General features: G+C 44.1%; 1 protein-coding gene across 2 annotated transcripts; it reads left to right on the top strand.

Moving 5' to 3' along the window:
- The first annotated feature begins 2,020 nt into the window (after nucleotides 1-2,020).
- LOC106961918 (glutaminase kidney isoform, mitochondrial) lies at nucleotides 2,021-12,885 on the top strand. Of its 2 annotated transcripts, none has more exons than XM_015056022.1 (17): nucleotides 2,021-2,406; nucleotides 5,777-5,867; nucleotides 5,941-6,059; nucleotides 7,480-7,609; nucleotides 7,684-7,763; nucleotides 7,830-7,993; nucleotides 8,870-8,928; nucleotides 9,573-9,605; nucleotides 9,779-9,837; nucleotides 9,922-9,988; nucleotides 10,057-10,107; nucleotides 10,177-10,353; nucleotides 10,422-10,553; nucleotides 10,925-11,017; nucleotides 11,203-11,341; nucleotides 11,445-11,508; nucleotides 11,818-12,885. In XM_015056022.1, the coding sequence occupies exons 1-17, from the start codon at nucleotides 2,177-2,179 to the stop codon at nucleotides 11,975-11,977; spliced, it is 1,848 nt and encodes a 615-aa protein (XP_014911508.1). In that variant the 5' UTR covers nucleotides 2,021-2,176; the 3' UTR covers nucleotides 11,978-12,885. The 2 variants fall into 2 exon arrangements, with proteins under 2 accessions (XP_014911508.1, XP_014911507.1); XM_015056021.1 differs by having other exon boundaries at nucleotides 5,771-5,867.
- Nucleotides 12,886-13,313: the final 428 nt, after the last annotated feature.

Below are 13,313 nucleotides of genomic sequence, written 5' to 3'. Positions count from 1 at the left end.
CTCGGCTCATGAACGCCCACGCCGAGCGCCGCTCCTCCTCCTCCTTCCTCCCTCCTCTTCCAGCACAAGTCACAGATGATGATGATGATGATGATGATGATGATGATGATGGGGATGTGTAACCATGGCAACGGCTGGAGGTGGGCGGCGGCTCCACCGGTGGTGGGCGGAAGCCAGCCAGCCGCTGAGCAGCGTGGGAGGGATGTGCAGCCATCAGCCGGTTTGGAGGTAGCAGGAAGCGGCGGTGGGCGGCTCCGCCAGGGATCCCGCTCTGCTTCCTTTGTTTACTGCCTCAGAGCTGCCGCGGGTTCAGAAAGCACTACATTCAAATTTTAGATTAAAAAGTGCCACCAGTGTTCTTTTTTATACTGTTAAATACCAAACAAAGAAGTATGGACATAATGCTTTTCTATGGCAGCAAATTAGATTGATTGTAGCTAGGAGAAAAAAAAAAAAAAAAAATTTCCGCCAAAAAAGCTTAACTTAACCTCAGAGATCTTCTAGAAAAAGTTTTAAATTTGTGAGCTCACAAAGTGGAAAATTTGCGAAGAAAAAAAACCCTCTGAAGTTCTCTTGAAAAATCTTAAAATTTTCAAAAATTAAAAGAAAATTTTTTTAAAAAAAAATTGGACAAAACAAGGAGATTTCTAAGATTGAAAGGGCAAAAAATTTGCAAAAACAAACAAACAAACAAAAAAAATAACAAAATAAAAATTAAACAATGTAAAACCTGAAATTTTGAGAATAATCTTAGAAATTTTCTAGAAAAACTTTTCTGAGCTCCAAAAGCAGGAAATTTCTGACATAAACACTTGAATACTTTAATTTTTGTGGTTGTAATGTGACAAAATGGAGAACCTGAATTAGATTAAAACTTTAGCGTCAAACAGATACTGATCAGCTGGAAGGTAAGCAGTGAGGTTACAGAAAAAAAGTCTCTGCATGCGCATAAACTCAGGTCACGTCTTCTTCTGCATCTCCACATAAAAGGGGTTTTTTTTTTTTTTTTTTTTTTTTTTTGTCTCCGTGTTGATCAAAAATACAGATTCCTGTAATTTTTACTGGAAGTCCCCTTTATTTGCCTTTGTTTTCAGGTCAAAGTCATGAATATTTTATGTCCAGGTTCAGAGGCGTCAGCTCTGATCGGTTTGTTTTATCCTCCTTGGAGGTCCAGGTGGGTGGAGTTTGTATGTCGACATTTAGATAAAGCCTGATAAGAGCCAGGAGAGAGCAGAAAGTAGGATCAGCAAATAGTTTCCAGTGAGTAATCGCTTTAGTAGGCCATTTGTTTATGGGTGTCAAAATCACCCACACGGGTTATTAAAGGTCAGAATAAACATTTAAATTCGTTTCAACTGGATTTTATTGCTGTCGAAAAGTGCAGATGAATATCAGGTGGTTAATTCTCTGCTCTCTCCAGGAGATGGCGCTAATGTCACTTTAGTCTCAGAAAGGGTCACGTTACTGATAACTATTAGGATGCAGAAACAAAAACGCCCACAAGGTGGCAGGGCAGGATAAACTGACCTCTTTCAGCGATTAGAAAATTAAAGATAAAAGTCTAATTAAGATAATTGAAATATAAGACTTGATTTCACAGCAGTTTTTTTTATGCAATCTAGTTTTTTCGTCTCTTTGCTGCTACTATTGTGTTTATTGTTTTAAATGTGAAAAGTAAATCAAATTAAAATTTCTGCTTATGCTTTATGAGCAAAAAATTACAGAAAGTAATTTGCTTATTTGGGTTTAAGATTAGAACATGTGGTCATAAAAACATTAATTAACCGGATATAGCTGAATTTTTTCATCTTTTGTGTTATTTTATTTGTTGAAACTGTTAAGAATATAAAGATTTATGCATGTATGTATGTAGACAGGTGTAATAAATATTGCGTGGACAGATTTATGGATGAAAACATCGGGTCAAACAGTAGGTGGGGCTTTGTGGTGATTGACAGAAGTTTTAGCCAATCAGAGCAACCAAGGGACGGAACTGTCCAATGAATAGCCACGCCGGGAGAAAGGTAGGTTGTGGATATTCAGAGTCGTAGAGTCGCAAGGAGAACCATTAGGAGACTGTTTCCAGGAGGAATAACTAACTTTTCCAGGTTTATTTCACCCTTCTGGACCCCATACAATCCGGAAAACTTGTTCGGTTTTCAAAGGCGAACATAAAATGTTACCTTTTCGCTCGACGGCAGCTCTGAAGGAGTTGCTCCAGAGCCAACTGAAGTGGCCGGTCAGAGCCGCTATGATAGCTCCGCCCGCGGCCGCGGCTGCCCTCAGCTTCGCCTGTCCGCTCAGCGGCTGGAGAGCCCCGCAACCCGGCAGGAAGGCCGGCTTCAGGGGCTTCTGCACTCCGGCGAAGGGCCACAGCGAAGCCAGCACTGACACCTCCGCAGATAAGTGAGTAATCCGGGTTATCGTTTGAACCTCTTAAACCCCTCAGTTAAATTATTTTTAAAAAATATATTTTAAAGTATCGATAAATGTGACAAGATTCTGATCAGGCAAGATAAAAACAACCTAAAGCGAAAATATACAGACTTGTCCGAAAATGGGAGCATGTGATGTGCGACGAGCCATGAATCGTGACCAGCAGCTTCTGCATCATCATCAAAATGTTTAGCTTCATCCCGGAGGAAACTCGGTTAGACATCAACCTGAGAGCAGCTGGTCAAACAATAACAACACAAACAACCAACTCAATGACTGGTGAAGGTCAGGCATGACTGCGTCCGGGTCCAACCAGCAGCCCTGTTACTACAGCTGCATCTACTCGTTGTATCACCGACAAGTTCATTCATTTCAATACTGCAATCGCAAATGGAGAGTTATAAATAATCTAGATTCATTTGCACACTGGTTGTTATATTTATATGAGCTTGGTTTAGGCTCCTTCTACCCAGATTGCATTTTCTGTATGTGGTTCTGCTCCTTTAGATGCTCGAAAATGTTCTGGTAGATCCTGGTCCGCTCCACTCTTCCTCCAGACCCATTTCCAAATGAAATGCACTGAGCAGCTGTCTGGTTCTGGTTCTGGTAGAATAGTTGATGTCTCTGATTCAAGACTCAATCTGTCTGAGACTCTTGAATCTCTGAGGTGTTGTAAATCTCTGATCCATGCATCCTTAAAAAGTCCTAAAAACACTAATATACATTTAAGGCATTTAAATTTTAGAATGTAAGTTAACCTTAAATACGTTAATCACAGGTTTTAAATTTCGTTGTATAACTTTTTAATCTTGTATATTATATATTATGGCTTCACAAAGTTGGTCAAACATGTAAAAACAACTTTAATTTGCTCAGTCAGTGTAATTAGCAGTATTACAGACAATGTACAATAAATAAAGAAGAAACTGAAACTGATACAAATAAAATAAAATGAACTGCATCAAACCTTTTGAATGGTTCAGAAAGTGCAATTAGGATTTCTAAATATATCGATAAAGTTATGAATATCTGCATGCACCATTAATGTAATATTAATGGTGCAATCACTATTTCCTGTGCACGTTTTCCTTCCACACATTTTTCCATCAACATGATTGGATACAGCAGCTCCCCCTGCATGCGTGAAACGTCCAGGCTGCAGATTAGAGATTAACTCTGAGGATGAAGGTTGTTGTCTGACAGCGTCAGGCTTTTACTGTATGAAAGGAGTCCAGCTGTGTCTCTTCAAAATGGGAAAGAGAGGGGAACACTCTGCCCCCAACAGGCTGATATCTGCAGTGGTAATCTGTGGAAGGAGAGCAGCTGGTCGTCCATGTTGTGTTTCTGCAGATGAACGATGTGTTAATGTGTCGCACTAATTCACTCTTCTTCCTCTGCACATCTCTCTCTCCATGTTGTTGGTCTGCTTGCTTTGCATTTGTAAGTATGTTTCTATTTTATTTCCTCTAAGTTTTGCTCTCCCACTCTGTGGTGGTTCTGTTCTGCAGTAGATAGACGTTCTGCTCCTGAAAGCTGCTTTTACCTTGAAAATAGCTCACTTCCCCCAGTGGCTCCGCTTCAACCCCCCTCCCACTCACCCACTATGACCTGCAGGCTTCACTAATGAGGTCAGAGGTCAGCCAGCAGGCTGCCAGCATCTCCAGGTTTCCAGTTTCCTCACTTAATTGAGACATTTTCTTTATTTTCTGTCTTAAACAAACAGAAATTGTCCCTGTTTTTATCAAAAATGAGAAATTTTGTTGGAGGGGAAACAACTCCTGCTGAAATAAATCTGAAAAGTGTGGCGCGCATTTGTATTCAGCCTCTGACTCTGCAGGTGTCAGTCAGACTGGATGGACAGCATCTGTTAACATCAACCACAAATTTTCAGTTGTATTTAGCTCTGGGCTTTGACTAGGCCATACTGTATAGTTAGTTCTGATTTGTTCTTTTTTTAGAAGGAACTATTATTCTTATGTTTTGTTTTTTGGATTCTCTGTAGCTGGAAATATTTTTGCTCTTAACTTTTCACTTTTGTACAGCTATGATATGTAACCATGGTAACAATGATTTTTTTTAAATAAAAAGTTCCAGTAATATCTGAGTTACGACTCCTAATCTGTTTCTGTTCTAACTTTACATCCAGATTTAAAGAAGAGCAGCTAAAGCAAATGAAACAGTCTTCAGTCAGAGGCCTCTTCAGATTTGTTTTGAGATTGACTGCTATATTCACATAGATCTTGATGATCAATAATTTCATAATTATAATATTCAGCCTTTGTTACGTCCTGATTTATAGCATCTGGCTTCTTCTGGTGCAGAATTATGATGCATGTTTCACATTAGTGATGTAAAAGTTGAATGAAATGAACGTTCAGAATGCTGACGATTGAAAACAGAAATGATTTAGTTCTACATATGGAAATGACAGATCTGATTTTATTTTGGGGTGAATAAATCTGAATTGCTGTGAAAAAATGGATATAGGTCGCACATTAGATTCCTTTGGCTATAAATAAAATATTCTGCAGAACTACAGGAGGTGTCTCAAAATGACAGGTCTTTGAGACACCTCCTGTCTCCTAGTGGAAGGCGGCTCAGGAATGAAAACAAATGTAGACAGAAAATCAGGACTGGTTTTCCTTCCACTAACTCTTCCCAGTAGAATCAGTCCCACTTTGGGTTTGGACTTGAGACAAACTGGAAACATGATGCTGAAGCCGTGGCTATCTGCCTCCCCTAACATGCAGGTCATAGCTCCCATGATGCCTTGCAGGGCACGGTGAGGCCGGACTAAATCCTCTTTGCAATGAATCATAGCAGAGATCCTGCTGTCGCCACGGTAACGTTCCTCCCTGGGGGGTCTGGTGTGGGGCGGGAACATCAGCCAGCAGATGGAGAAAACTGCTGGAAGTTTCTGCCGCTAACAGCTAGCTGCTAACACGTAGCATCCTCCACTGTAGCTGCGTTTCCATTAACTATAGAATTGTGAAATTGTGGGAGTTTACATCCGGGTCTGCCATGATTTTTAATGACTTACAGCATCAACAAGCTTATTCACATGTGATTTTAATCATTTAATGGAAACACCATAATTGTGAAATCATGTTTTTTCAACATTAGCAGAATATAAACTGAGATTTGCTCACATTTGTAATGGAAACGCAGCTGGTGAAACGTCCCAGTGTGATGAAGACTCCTCCAGGTCTTCATCACTGCAGCTTGTTCTGGCTGGTGCTGCAACACCCAGACACCAGCGGACCTTGGGGGCCTGGCGGTGGCAGCATCATGCCTCCACCCCCCTCATGTTGCTGCCTGTCTGTGTTTCCTGCAGGAGAAGGAAGGCGGGCATCCTGCCCAGCCTGGAGGATCTGCTGTTCTACACCATCGCAGAGGGACAGGAGAAGATCCCGGCTCACAAGTTCACCACCGTGAGTCTCCAGAGGACGCAGACGGAGACGCCATCCGCCTCACTGCTCTGATCATTCATGTCTCTCTGTTCAGGCTCTGAAATCCACGGGGCTTCGGACCGGAGACCCTCGGCTCAAGGAGTGCATGGAGATGCTGAAGGTCACCTTGAAGACGACCTCAGACGGAGCGCTGGACCGACACCTCTTCAAGAAGTACGCTTTCCTTCTTTATCTACCTTTTGGTTTTAAAAACTATTTATTCTCCTTTTCTAATTTGGTTTTAGTGTATTTTTATTTAAGAAGTTCCTTCTTTCTATTTTATAAAGTTTGCTATCAAAAGTATTTTTATTTTACTTTATAAAAATAATTTGTAGTCTTAAAAAGCCAGTGGTTTTGCCAGAATTTGTGTTTCATTTTATTTTAGAAGAAACAGATGCTTTTTAAAAAATATTGTTTTATTTAAATGTTATTTTCTTTTTAAAGAAAACCTTTTAAAATTAAATCATGCTTTTTGTAAGAAAACACTTTATATTCAGTTTTTTTCCATCTTGTATATTTTTTGTTTACATCTCAGTAATTAGTGACAAAAGAAAAGAAAATATTCAAATTTTATTTTCTATTCCAAGTCATACATGGACCCATTTATTTAATCATTTATTTAGTTATTTATTTAGTCATTCATACATTCCTGTCTGGTCTGTTTGCGTTTTTCCTGTCTCGGCTGCAGCCTGGGTTACTGAAGCTCCAGCCTCAGTTTCCTGCTTTATTTCTCTGCTGCATTGTTTTGGGGCCAGCATGAATCTTTCATCTTTGTCCACCTAAAAATACTAACTGCAGCCTGGAGTCCTCCAATCGTCCCTGCAGCTGAAAAAAGGTCACTGGATCTGCTGCATTATTCAGCAGATACTCTGTTTGCACGCCAGCTGCAGCCTCTGGATGCAGCGAAGAAGAAGAAGAGCAATGAGAGGAGAAACTGGATCTGTATAAACATTGGGACAGCAGGACCTCTCCTGCAGGAGGAGAGCCAGCTGGGAGGCGGCAGCATGGTGAGCCGGGACATATGACGACTCAGCAGGGAGCAGACCTGAGAGCCGGCTGCTGCTGGCTGCCGTCCATCACTTCCTGCTCCGCCGGCTTATTTCTAGAGCCCAGCTTGTCAGAGACTCGGAGCGGAGCACGTGAGCTGCTGGTGTTTGTTTCTGCAGGGATTAGGCAGCATTCTCTCTGCCAGCTGAAGAGAGAGGTGCTGTAATCACCGCATGAGAAGGATCAGCAGGAAGGAGGAGGAGTGAGAGAAATGTGTCAGGCTGAGCTGCATGGAGCGTCACATCACCAAACAGCAACACTTAACTTCTCTATTGTTTTAGAAGGAGCATAAAAACAAATGGTGGCTTCTGTGAAGAACCCGGTCAAAGTCTGATGATTAATCAATTAATAATTGTCTGAGGGTTTGAACTTCACTCGGGTCAGGGTGAGCTACATGCTGACAGAATCACCATCCAGAAACATTTGTACAATTTCTACTTTTTTAAAATTAGACAAACAACATGTTTATTTTCTTTATGAAACCTGAACGAACGTCACTTTCGTCATGTTCCAGTTGGATCCATTTCTAATGCTTTTCTGGCATCAGGTGTGTCCAGAGCAACATCGTCCTGCTGACTCAGGCCTTCAGGAAGAAGTTCGTCATCCCAGACTTCCAGTCCTTCTCCACCCACATCAATGACATCTATGACAACGGCAAAAAGCTGTCAGGAGGGCAGGTATGCTAACAGGAAACGCATCATCATGCCTCTGATGTTTTACATAAAGCCACTACGCTGGTCTCCTCCTGCAGGTGGCGGACTACATTCCCCAGCTGGCTCGCTTCAGTCCCGACCTTTGGGGCGTCGCGCTGTGCACCGTCGACGGACAACGGTACCGTTCAGGTTTTTAGCTGTGTGTGTAACAGGCAGGTGAGTGTGTGACCTGTCGTCTTCCCAGGCACACAGTTGGAGACACCAAGGTCCCCTTCTGTCTGCAGTCGTGTGTGAAGCCGCTGAAGTACGCCATCGCCGTCCACGACCACGGCACCGAGTACGTGCACCGCTTCATCGGCAAGGAGCCCAGTGGCCTGAGGTTCAACAAGCTGTTCCTGAACGAGGACGGTGAGGACACACACACACACACACATTCAGGTCTACTGTTTCATATGTCAGCGTGTGTCTGTTTGCCAACCCAGGAAGCTGGCTCACATACAGAGGATCCATGTCATCGCTCCGTTACCACGGAGATGTGATCCAGCGGTAATAAGAGGCCGGCTGAAAACACAGCTGGTCTCTCTCTGAATCCAGTCTTTGTTCTCTGAAAGGTTCGCAGAAAGTTTCCTGCTCTGACCCTGGATTGTATTTTATTAATCAATCCATGTGACATTTAGGCGTTTCACAAGAGCCTCAACTTCTGATTGGACGAACAAAATCAAGCACAACACGATTGGACGAACAGATCATCACAGGGCCCCACCTGATTGGATGAAATTAACATCTGTCATTCAGCTTCCTTCTCTGGCATCAGACTGACTTAGTTATTTAGTTTTTCTGATAAATCACATAGATGTAATAACGGAGGCCAGTTGTGTTAGCGATCCAACATTAGCGGCGTTCTCCTCCCATGTCTGGTTGACTTTCAAAATAAGAGCATCAACATAAATCACACTGTTTTAATAATTAACGTCAGGGATTATTCAGAGATGTTTATAAGTACGGGAAGCTATATGTTGCCTAATCCCGTCTCTATTAATCAGTTAAAAGAGCTAAATAATAAGTAGGTAGAAAACAGTAGAATATTACATTAATGTTACTTTAGCTATTGCTTCATTGCGTTTCCAGTGGATTTCTGCAGCTGTTTCTAAACCTCCTCCAGCTCCACCAGATGTTGTGTCAGTCAGAAATGTTCAGTTTCCTCCCTCACCCTGCAGATGTTGACTCGTTAAGCTGCCTTGTTTCCACCTGCAGCACTGAAATGTTGCTAACGCTTCCCTGCAGATAAACCCCACAACCCCATGGTGAATGCCGGCGCCATCGTCTGCACCTCCCTCATCAAGGTAAGCCCCGGCGTTTCTGACCGACCCCTGACTTCCTCTGCAGTCAGATGGAAATGATCCGCAGATTATTATTTTCCAGCCAGATTAAGGTTCTGGAGAATCATGCTAAAAGGGGATTAGCAGAGGGCGGCAGCAGAGACGGAGCTGCTCTGGGTTCTGCTAACCTGAACGCTTCGTTCTCACTCAGGGATTTGCTCTCTGTCCCCGCCTGGAGAACACAAGAGCGCCACCTGTTGATCCTAGTCGTATTTAAATCAGCAGGAGCCCCAGAGAGCCGTTTCATTACAGGAAGTGACTCCTCCACTTCCTGCGTAATTCCTCAGTGGTTCAGAGAACTTCAGGGATGAAGGCAGCGGCTAAAGCAAACGAGGTGGATTAGCGGTGCTGATCCCCTGCAGGTCCATCACTGTGGTAACACCTCCGTTTTTCTCCTCAGCTGCTCTGTCCTCATCACTTACTCCAGTAACCATGGAGACGCAGAGCTGAGTCAAGGCTAACATCACAGTTGGAGTAGACGAGTTTCCCCTTCTAACCTGAACTGATCACACTGAATGACCTTTGACCCTGTAGTGTCTCTAGCTGATGTCTGTTGACGTCCGCCTGCTTCCTGCCGGCTGGTTCTGACCGGGTTCTCTGTGTTTCAGCAAGGAGCCAGCAACGCCGAGAAGTTCGACTACGTGAGTATGAGTCGCTTCTGTTCATCCCCACATTTCATTTCTTTCTTCCCATCCCTCCTTCTGCTTCCTTCCTTCCTTTCTTTCTTTCATTTCTACCTTCTTTTCTTTCTACCTCAACCCCACATTTCACACTTCCTTCCTTCCTTCTCACCTGTCCTCCTCCTTCTCTGCAGGTGATGAACTTCATGAACAAGCTGGCAGGAAACGAGTACGTTGGCTTCAGCAACGCCACGTGAGTTCCTCAGCAGAACCTTCTGGTCTCAGGTCAGTTCACTGCCGGCGTTAATGGACCCGCCTGGTTCTGTTTGTGACCCAGTTTCCAGTCGGAGCGCGAGTCCGGAGACAGGAACTTCGCCATTGGCTACTACCTGAAGGAGAAGAAGGTGAGGGTGGCTGGTTTGTAGGGAGTGTTGTTGTCCTGATCTGGTTCTGACCCAGTTCTCCTCCACAGTGTTTCCCTGAAGGAACCGACATGACCTCCATCCTGGACTTCTACTTCCAGGTGAGTCCCTGGTTCTGGTTGGGCCCGGTGGGAGCCGGAGCTGCTCCCTGACCTGGCTGCTCTCTGCAGCTCTGCTCCATCGAGGTGACCTGCGAGAGCGCCAGCGTCATGGCCGCCACGCTCGCCAACGGCGGCTTCTGTCCAATCACGGGTGAGCGCGTGCTGAGCCCAGAGGCGGTTCGCAACACGCTGAGCCTGATGCACTCCTGCGGCATGTATGACTTCTCCGGCCAGTTCGCCTTCCACGTCAGTATCGATCGCGAAGCTTTACCTGGTTTCCATGGAGATGGGAGCTCATTGTCGTTCTGCTCCAGGTGGGGCTGCCGGCGAAATCTGGCGTCGCCGGCGGGATTCTGCTGGTCGTTCCCAACGTGATGGGCATCATGTGCTGGTCTCCGCCACTGGACAAACTGGGAAACAGCGTGAGAGGGATCCAGTTCTGCACGGTAACTCGGTTCTGTTCGGGTTCTGGTAGTCTGGTAGACTCGGTTCTATTGGGCACCCAAAGAAAAAATGGAAATTATTGACCTCATTTGATTGCTTTTAGTTAGTCAAAATTTCTGAGATTTTTAACTTTTGAAAAAAACTTGAAAATTTCTTGAGATTAATCTCAAAATTTCTGAGTTCACTTCAACCGAACAGACCAACGTCTACAGGCGGACCAGAGTTCACTTCTTTGGTCCGATTCCATATTCAAACCTCCCCAAACGAACCAACTAAACGTTCCACCCAAACTACTGTTCTAGTTAGCTTTCATGCTAGGCTAGGTGAGCAGAACCTGCTGGATCCTGAAACCGGGTCGCTCTTCTTGCTGCAGGATCTGGTTTCTCTCTGCAACTTTCACAACTATGACAACCTGAGGCACTTCGCCAAGAAGCTGGACCCTCGCAGGGAGGGAGGAGACCAGAGGGTGGGTCAGCTGCAGCTGCTGCTGCAGAAACACTAAACACTACCAAGTATTTCAGTTTATAGGACACTGCAAATAAAACACAAGTAGCTTTTCTGTAAAATTTAGGAGCTGATTTTCCTCTGCAGCGCCTCCTGCTGGCAGACAGCAGATGATGAAGGTCTCTCTCCTCTTCCTCGTCTCTGCAGGTGAAGTCGGTGATTAACCTTCTCTTCGCTGCCTACACCGGAGACGTGTCGGCCCTGCGCCGCTTCGCTTTGTCCTCCATGGACATGGAGCAGAGGGACTACGACTCCCGGACGGCGCTGCACGTGGCGGCGGCTGAAGGTCAGGCCCAGACAGGAAGTGGAAGCGGCTGCTTCCTGCTGCTGCTGTGTGTGTGTGTGTGTGTGTGTGTTATGGAGGCTGAGGTTCTGCTGGTGTGTTCCAGGTCATGCTGAGGTGGTTCGCTTCCTGCTGGAGGCCTGTAAAGTCAACCCGGTCCCCAAGGACAGGTAGGAGCGTCTCCAGGGACGCAGAGACACTTAGGACCAGTTCATACCTCACCATGTTTATTTCCTGTCTGCTTACATCATTCCTCCTTTCCTTTGACCTTCATTTTTCCTGTCACCATATTTCCTTCTTAATTTCTTTCTCCCCTTCTTCTTCACTTCCTTTTTCCTCTCCTTACTTTGGTCTTCTTTCTTCCTTCCTTCTTATTTCTTATCATTTTGTTAATTTTTAGCCCCAAACTTTCATTCGTTCTGAAAGCGTTCTGAAAGCGTTCCAGCGCCATTTCCGTGGTGACGGTGTTTTGTGTGCAGGTGGGGCAACACGCCGATGGACGAGGCGGTGCACTTCGGCCATCACGACGTGGTGACCATCCTCAGAGACTACCACACCCAGTACAGCCCTCAGGACGCCGCTGCCACCGCCGCCGCTGACTCGCAGAGCGCCGAGAAGAACCTGGATGGCCTGCTGTGACTTCCTGAAGGCTCCTTCACTATAAAAGCTCCTCATCATGTCTGTTATCTGTTCTCCCAGTAAAATAATTGGTTTTTATTCCCTCCTTTGGGTCCAACCATGAATCAAACGTGCCGGTGCTTTTATTCTGGAAACAGGAAGTGGATTAGGCGTTCATCGTGTGACCCTGACACGGTTTTGTGTTCTGTATATAAGACGTGTAAATATGTTCAGGTGTTAAACTGTTGTCTCTGCTTTCCTGTAAAACTTCAATTATTTCCTCTCTTATTTCTCTCTACCGTTTGAACATAAAGGCGTTTGTACATATCAGAAGAGACACTGCCAGACTGAATGGACCGGTTCTGACCGAGCCGCAGTCAGGAGGCACGAATATTCAGGTGACAGGAAGTGTTACCGACTGCAACGACCTTCACCAGAACCAGTAAGACTTGCTGGGTAAAGTTCTGGCCCAAGATTTGGCTGAATCCTGAATATTCTCCCTGCTGATGCCATGTGTGAGGTGTGTGTGTGTGCGTGTGTTCGTTCCACTCAGGACGCCGAGACGCTTTCCGATGCAGAGAGCAAGAGTCCGGTTCTGTTTTTGTGCTGAAAGTTTGAAATAATCATGTTTTTTTGTTTTTGTTGTTTTTTTCTCCCAAATCCAAACTTTAAAACAAAAGGAGGATCATTTCAGAAGTCGGGTCAGAACCGGCCAGTAGTCGGGTCGTTGGTGACGGAGGAAGCACAAAACGGTGGCGGCGGCGCGGTCCGAGCTGCAGCTCTTTGGATCATGTGACGTTTTGTTTGTCGGTGCAGCTTTCTGAATGTAACGTGTTTGTTCTGGTTCTTCTTCATGTGTATTTATGCCGCTGCGCCACCAGCAGATATTTATTCACATCCAAATAAAAAACTTAACTATAAAAAAACAATCTGCATGTCTGTTTAATTATTAATAATTTTATTGGAAATTTAGGAATTAAGACCCTAAATTTATTTTTATTTTTTGTTTTCAATTTTATTAATTTTTATTTATTTTTTACTAAATTTAAAATCTAATTAGAGTGGGTTGTGTTTTAAGTAAACCTTATTTTATTTTATTTTCTCTCCATTTCCAACCAGGTGAGGCTAAATTTCAAGTTAACATTTTTTACTTTTGTATGTCATGAATTTGCAGAAAAATGAAAGTTGAACTTCTTCATTTGCAACAGAAACTAAACTAAAATATTTGGTAACATTTTGTTATTTTGCAGAGTTCAAACTAAACTGGATGGAAAAATATTTTATTTTTGTGTGTCAATGATCTTAAAAGTTCTCACCATGTGAGAATGAATAAAGAGTAAAAAGTTTCAAAGTGTAG

Source organism: Poecilia latipinna, unplaced genomic scaffold, assembly GCF_001443285.1.
Source record: "Poecilia latipinna isolate Pla-1442-1.1 unplaced genomic scaffold, P_latipinna-1.0 Scaffold1349, whole genome shotgun sequence".
NCBI classification, from domain to species: domain Eukaryota; kingdom Metazoa; phylum Chordata; class Actinopteri; order Cyprinodontiformes; family Poeciliidae; genus Poecilia; species Poecilia latipinna.
This window is presented reverse-complemented; position numbering and strand designations above follow the sequence as displayed.